The sequence below is a fragment of the Aythya ferina genome (assembly GCF_964211825.1).
Source record: "Aythya ferina genome assembly, chromosome: 11".
In the NCBI taxonomy this organism is placed as follows: domain Eukaryota; kingdom Metazoa; phylum Chordata; class Aves; order Anseriformes; family Anatidae; genus Aythya; species Aythya ferina.
Genome location: NC_140307.1, coordinates 11,045,484 through 11,052,864, shown reverse-complemented (window position 1 = coordinate 11,052,864; position 7,381 = coordinate 11,045,484). Strand labels below are relative to the sequence as shown.

The following is a 7,381-nucleotide window of genomic DNA, read 5'->3' as shown; positions in this document are numbered from 1 at the left end:
ATCATTTTCAAGACAACAGGGGTGCCAAGCACTGGACACCCACTTCTGAAGCTGTCTCAGCATTTGGATTAATTGGGTTTAACTTGTTCAGGTCAGATTTAGGTGGCCATATCAGGATGAGAGAGGCTTCCATGGAGGTGCATGAGGGGAGTGGCAATGGTGTTTAGAAGATGAAGATCATTTTTGCATCCTGATGACAAGCTGGTTTCCTTTCTGCCCCTTTCTCCCTCCTCTTCATTGCCTGGTTTCTTGGTCTCCCATGGAAGAGGGGTCTCAAAACACTGCAGAGGAAGGAGCAGACCAACCTGAGGCCTGACACCTTTGCTGAGGATGGAGGAGAGCCAGTCCTATGCAACTGAGCATGACAGGGAGCAGTTCGCTAAGCCTGGGACGCTAATGACACCAAGTGGTAGTAGTGAACCTTCAGCCACATAGCTCTGAGCCAGCTCCTCCTCACGGGGCAGTCCCACAACTGAATAGAAACAAATGTCAGGGGTGACAGTGGCTTATCACCTTTTTTCTTCTCTCATTTCACACCCTTTTCCCACCTCTGCAGTCATGCCATGGCCACAGGGGTGGGGGAAGTCCAGGACACCTTCTATGAGCACTTTGCAGACACCCATCCTCTGAACTGCCTCTGATGCTGAGGGTCTGTGTGGGTTAGGGGCATCCCAGGGACCTGTCAAGCCAGTGGCCGCATTACACCTCTGCTCGTGGTGTGCAGAAGCAGCCAGCACTGCTCTGAGCAGGATCTGGAAAACACTGAGGCACAAGAGCCTGGAGAGCAGGAGTCCAAGCTGCAACATGGAGGAGTGGCAAGGGGAGCAAATGCAAAGCTGAAAAAAACTGAAAATAGTAATAGTAAAATGCTATTTTCCCTAGCCTGGGTGTAAGGGCTTAGCCCTGGAAAGTGATGACCTTGTAAGTGATGGGAACTTACACAGCTAAGTGGTGGAGCAGCAGGCCCAGTACTGGGCTATGCAGCCTTCATCCCCAGAGTTTTCAAGACCCAACAAGACAAAGCCCTGAGCAACCTGCTCTGACCCCAGAGCTGGCCCTCCTTTGAGCAGGTGGCTGGACTAGAGACCTGCTCAGGTCCTCACCAGCCCAAATTATCCTGTGCTCCTAGGATGGTGCCCAAGGCAGGCTTCTTTCTGTGCAACACAGGGCTCTGCGAGGCCAACACAGCTCCAGTGGTCTTACATGGCAGCTCAACGTGGCCTGGATCTCTGGATCCTCTACCCAACAGAGACCTCTTGTGTCTTGACCTGCAGCCCTGGTGCACTACGTATGAAGATGTATGCATCCTCTGCCACCTCATGCTCAAGAGATGAATAGGTCTGGCAAGAAGTACCTGTTCCTTCTAGCTGATCTGCATTCAGAGAGGCTCTGCTCAGACAACCACCTTTCCTAGGTGCACAGCACCTGAATCAGTATTCAAATACTTATATTACGTTAACTGGCAATACATTAAGCTCCCCAAATAATACATTAATTTCCCCTCAATTGAGTCTGTTTTGCCTGCAATAATAATTGCTAAGTGATCAATTCATCTTTATCTTGGGGTCTGGGGCAGACAGTGGACAGACAGACAGGTAAAACAGAGAGGTTCCTGCTGGGAGAGGGAGGCTCTCACCTTGGTATCTCATGGCAGGTTTCTGCTGTGACATCCAGAAACCTGCCTACCTTCCCCTGAGCCTCCCTGGGCAAGCTGTGAGCTGCAGTCCCACTCCGTAGCACATCATGAGACAGCTGAGCATCAGGTCAGGAATCCCATAAGGCTGTCACTCCATCACACTGCCATCTGAGAGGCATCTGGTCTGCTCCAGCGTCAAACACGATAAGCTATGTCATTATTTTTCCTTGCTCATAATTAGCTTATAAGACAAGGCTTTGATACAGCTAACGGTAGGCAAGCTGGGGGTCACCCACATCCCAGCACACAGCAACGAGCTTGGGGAAAAAATAAAAAATTAACTGAAGAAAGGTGCCTCCCAGAAAACATCTCCCTCAAGTACAAAATACCCTACTGTTGGGGTGTTTGATGGGGAGCTCCAAGTTTTGGAGACAATGCTGGGGGCAAAGCAGTCATAGGACATTTGGTTTTCACCTGCCAAAACCAACCTTGAAATAGCTGAGAGAACTCCAACAGCTCAAAAGCAGGGCTGTAAGTGGGAGAAAAGATGCTCTTTTATTGGTCTAAAACCTGTATTTGGTGTGCATTTGCTGGCAGGCTCATTTTCTGCAAACATGATCAGTGCAAATGCACCTGGACTGGTTGCACCCACAACAGGCTCCAAACCCCAAGACTGAAGATTCCTGCCATGGCTTTCCCCTCCCTCTGCACACATCAGCACATGCCCAGGGTGGCTAGGAACACTCATGATGAGAAGCTGCTCACAGCCTGCACTCTGAAGGACAGCAGAGGAACATAGTAAACCCTGGGGTTCTGCTCCAACCAGAAATCACCGTGATATAGGCAAAATGCTTTTTTGTTTTCACAGGAACATGCTAATAATTTCTCCAGCAAGGAGGGTTTATAGGGTGCTTCAGTAGCACAGTGCTGTAAAAACTTACCCACGCTCACACTTTTATCCAACAGCAGTGAGCATATCCTTTTGCCTTCTGGTTGCTGAGATCCAGGAGCCTCCCTCCATTCCCCATTCTTCCTTCACAAGCCATGGGGTCAACCTTTCCACCCCCAAATAAAGTCTAAGCTGCTGTTTGCAAAGAGCTAATTTTATTTGCAGGGTCACATCAGATATCAAGAAAGCAGAAAACATACAGGAAATATACAGGGTGGCTCTGCTTTTCATACAAGCAATCACTATTAACAGTATTACAGAAAGAATAAATAAAAAGTGATGTTGCTACAGTAACCCACAAGGATTATGATCTCCTCCGTTTGCCGTGCATGGCCAAGCCTACAGACTCCATCCTCCACTGCTCTGCTCCTTCAGTTTGAAAAATACTTCTCCAGCACCTTTGTCAAAAGCCCGGTCTCCTGCAAGAAAAGGTACAATAGTGAGCCACTGGTCCCATATGCAGCCTTCGTTGGCATCAACTGCCTGGGCAGCATGGGGCTTAGCAGCTGGATCACAGCTGACATAGGAGGTGAGCTGTGCTGACACTGAGACAGTCACTGCTGTGTTGGGTTTCATGGATGAGAGCGGCCGCAGTGCCCAATCCAGCAGGGAGCTACATGAGAAGGCAAAAAAACACACAAAACACAGCAGAGAGAAGTTGTAGATGGATTTTTGAGGGATTGCATACTGCCCAGAGCTACACAGAGCAGCATTTGTTTTCCACCCAGAGGAGCTCTCCCCCTACCCTGGAGTCATCTCATTCCACACACGGGTCTCACCGTGGTTGCCTCCAGAAGAAATATTGCCGTGCACACAAGGAGATGCCAGCCCTTCCCACCCCCACTGAGGATCCTCCCCTCCCAAAGATTTGTCACACATAGCACTGGGGCAGCACCAGGACCCCCCTGAGCACAAGCCTTGCCTATTGCATGTAGTTGAAAAGATTTAAAAAAATATATATATTGTTTGCAAGCCCCTTCTGCTCTGTGAGACTTCTTGCATCACTAACCATGAAATACATGCTCCTGCTTTGGGAAGGGACATCGTGGGATAAATCCCACTGGCAACAGGTAGGAAAAACAAAAATACTAAGCCCTGGGACTTGTTTAATGTTTAGAGGAGCCCCACAGAAAGGAAGAGCCGTTCTGCGAATGATTAGCAACAGCCTCAGGAAGGGAAAGGTCCACTTGTTTTTTCATTAAGTCTGCATTCCCTTGACAGCTATCCTGCTACAAAGGACAGCTTGTGCTGGAGCAGCAGAGCAACACGTAGCACGTCAGTTCTTGTCCTGCTGACCAGCAGGTCCCAGTGAAGGTGGAAGCATCTTGGCTTTTCTAAACCATGTCAAGATGGAAATGACAAACCCCAAGTAGAGGGCACATGGAAAGTTTCACGATAAAAAGCTCTTAAGCATCGTCTTAGGCAGGCAGCAAGCACTGCCTGCAGATCAGTTCAGGCACACACTGGCTGCTGACGCCAGGTGTCCAACAACAGCCAGAGTGAGGGAGAAAGCAGTAAAAGTGGCAGAAATTTGCACTGGCAATGCGTCACCCACAGGAGCAAGATGTATAGTCCCACAGAAAAGTGTAACAAGAGCAGTGCTCAAAGGCACCAAGGAGAAGTAACATCAACCAGCAGCTCTGAGGCAAGGACACCCCAGAGGGTGAGAAGGCAGGAGGAAGGCAGGAACTGAGTCCAGTGAGGTGCTCAGAGGTGGTCGAAAGACACAACCAAGTGTAACGCCTGCAAAGAGCAGGGTCCCTGCTGCCACCAGGATGGCTGGTACCCACCAGGTCAAGGCAGGAGAGGCAAGAGGTTCTGGGAAGAAACTGTGAGGGACAGGAGCCAGCAGCACACCAGGCACCTAAGCTGCAACACCACCTCTCACACAGCCACCAGAGGCATCAGAGCAATGAGGCAGACAGCTGGCAAGTGCCTGCTTCATGGAGAGCCAAATTGCTCTCCAGCAATGGAGCTTCGACACCCAGATCACACACCAAAGGTGAATGTTTAACAGTGGGTGCTAACCCTGGCCAGGACCTGCTTTTGAGCACTGAGAATGAGCACGGCCATAGCTGGCAGAGCACAGGCACCCCCAGCTGGCAGCCTAAGCCACAGGACCACTGTTTGAGGAAACATCCACCCAAGTGCATCCGTGACAGAGCAGTGACAGCACGACTTACCTACATGGAGGAGATCCACGAGGATCACACATCCAGCTCTCACATCTCAGTTAGCTAATGCAGCAAATACCCTCCACCTCCTCAAAGGCTCCCCAAGGCTGGTTGACGAAAAGTCCAGGATCTGCAGAGCTTTCTCCTCCCTTGCAGCTGCATCTAAGGAGCACAAGCTGTGACACCGCAGTGGACAGCACAATGTGAGGAGAGCAGGATGTCTTCGGCCACATCCAGCTTCTATCCCTCTCTATCCCACTGGGGCTAGTTCCCTAGGAGAGCCTCAGTTTACCTTAATCTGAAGGAATCAAGTCAGGAAGATGCTCAAATAAACCATTCAGGCTGACCTTCCTGCAGCTCTGCTCCACTTGTGCCTTCCCTACAAAAAAGGAAATAGGAGCAAGCACTGCCTAAACCTGGATGACAGAAGCAGCTTTACCTGTATTCACTGTTACTGGATAAGCTCCTCAAGCAAGCAGCTCAGTGGTACAGCACACACAGGACCCACCTAAGTGGATTTCATCCCTTCAAGGCTCTCCATTACTTCCTGCTGTGAATAGAAATGGCAAGACACCAGGGAAGCATACATGAGACAGCAAATGGGCAGAACCACATGGACCAAGCAATTCCATCTCCATGTTTTAAGAGAGGATCTGGGCTCGCTTTGCTCCCAGTGGCTTAATTTTCCACTAGGAGTTGGGTGAGCTCTCAGGCAAAAGCCACACCAAGGAGCTAAAAGAGCAGAATTAGGACCTGCTGACATAGCTGATGGAGCTTCCGCTGCAGACAGAGTACTTGCCTGCTGCCTGATACCCACTCTGTGGCAGAATAGTTCACACCTTCCCTCTGCAAACCAAGCTAACAACACTACATGCCCCTTCTGTAATGAGGCATCCTGAGCACAGCAACACAACCACCCCAGAAGGGGGAATCAGAAGCCCAAGACCTCTCTGTAGGGCAGACTTTTCCCTGTACATACAAAGCCATGTCCCTCTTCGCCTTTCTCTACAGAAAGCAAGGGGAGGCAGGATTTCCAGGTCCTTGCGGTGGCTGGGTAAGGAGAATTATTTCTTTATGAGAGCCGCAGTAGCCAGCTGTCCTCCTCTGCATCTAGGAGGACCCAGATGCTCATTAACAACCCCTGGGCTGGAGATCATGACATCCCCTCCTGCCCAGCTTCACATCCTTCCCAAACATTTGGGACCACTAGCCGCTGTCCAGCTGGACGCAAGCCTTGACAGATTTATCTGCTCCTTTGTGGCTGCTCTGGGGAAGTAATTTAAGGCAGGTTAAAGGGAGCAAGAGGGGAAATAAACCTATAGCAGCTGTACAGGTGTTCCCAGCAAGGCTGGCTGTTGCAGATTAACATCACGACCACCTCCCTGCTCTGGGCATCTCCTTCCATATTAGTCAATATTCACCTGATCAGCGAGGTCATATTTTCCTTGGTTCTCATCCAAAAGTCTTTCTTGCAAGAGGATTTTCAGGAGCTCGCGGGTGAGCAGTTCCATCATGTCCTCCAGCAAGGCTCTGAGCGAGGGACCAAAAACCATCGGCACTGCGGGCTCTTCGGGTGACTCCAGGCGCGGGGTGCCCGTGACGCTCTTCTTCCCCATGAAGTGTCCTGCAACACAATGCACTTGTGTGGCTACACAAAGGGCTGGAGGAGCAGCAGAGACTCCGGCTGAATGACATTAAGCTGTTATTTGCTACCGCATGCTGACACCCCTCTGTGAGATGCACCAAGCAACCCTAATGTCTAAAACAGCTGGATACAATGCAGAGAAACACGGAGATCCCAGGTCCTCGTTCCACACCAGACCTCAGGGGATTGAAATTACCACCCCCAGGAGATGTCACCTGCTTCACCAGGGAGCATCACCTCCGCCCTCAGGCTCTCCAGCCACCTTCTGTGGGCATGGACCAGATGTCCCATGCCACCACCTCAAATGACAGCGCGACCAGAGAGCCCCCAAAACCTCCTCGTGGACGGGAACCACCCCGGGCCCCCCCCCTGCACACCGCAGCCCCGCTCCCGACCCCTCACCCCCAGCCGCTCTGCCCCAGGGGGACCCGCGCTACCTGTGGCCCAGAGGTTGCCGCGGGGGTTGACCTTGATCTTGGCCGCCTGGCTGCGGTGCTCGGCGAAGTCGAGGTGCACGGCGGGCCCCAGCGCGGCTCCGCACAGCAGCAGCAGGAGGCAGCGCAGCGCCGCCATGGCCGCCTCGGCGGGACCCGCTCCCGCCTGGCGCCTCCGCTGCCGCCGCCCCGGTTTATATACCACGGGGGGCGGGGCCTCGCTGAGCCACGCCCCCTCCGCCCCAGCGCGTGGGCTTCTCGCCACGCCCACCCCAACCGTTGGGCTCCTCGCGCTCCCCCCTCAGCCGCCCGCTTCCCGCCCTCGGCGTCCCCTCAGCGGGGCGGCCCCTGCGGAGCCAGATCCCAGTTCCCCTGCTCAGCCTGTTACAACTAAAGTAGCAGCAGAAGACCTGATGCGTCTCAACAAACTGAGCTCCGAGTTTCCAATCGTTATCCCTACATGTCCACATATTTTCAAATCCCTATGCCCTGTCCCTGCTTCCACCTTCCACATATAGCCTGCGGACGTTGGAGCTCAGTCAC

General features: G+C 52.2%; 1 protein-coding gene across 3 annotated transcripts; it reads right to left on the bottom strand.

Annotated features, from left to right (window-relative positions):
- Positions 1–2,721: 2,721 nt before the first annotated feature.
- On the bottom strand, positions 2,722–7,008 carry NMB (neuromedin B). 3 transcript variants are annotated; one of them, XR_014696657.1, is made up of 5 exons: positions 6,842–7,008; positions 6,181–6,383; positions 5,268–5,309; positions 5,052–5,138; positions 4,798–4,935 (listed from the first exon to the last, which is right to left on the bottom strand). XR_014696657.1 is itself a non-coding variant. In XM_084531689.1 (3 exons), the coding sequence occupies exons 1-3, from the start codon at positions 6,975–6,977 to the stop codon at positions 2,957–2,959; spliced, it is 402 nt and encodes a 133-aa protein (XP_084387815.1). In that variant the 5' UTR covers positions 6,978–7,001; the 3' UTR covers positions 2,722–2,956. The 3 variants fall into 3 exon arrangements, 2 of the variants coding, with proteins under 2 accessions (XP_084387815.1, XP_084387816.1); XM_084531689.1 differs by lacking the exons at positions 4,798–4,935; positions 5,052–5,138; positions 5,268–5,309 and adding an exon at positions 2,722–3,004 and having other exon boundaries at positions 6,181–6,398; positions 6,842–7,001; XM_084531690.1 differs by lacking the exons at positions 4,798–4,935; positions 5,052–5,138; positions 5,268–5,309 and adding an exon at positions 2,722–3,004 and having other exon boundaries at positions 6,842–7,001.
- Between the last annotated feature and the right edge of the window lie 373 nt (positions 7,009–7,381).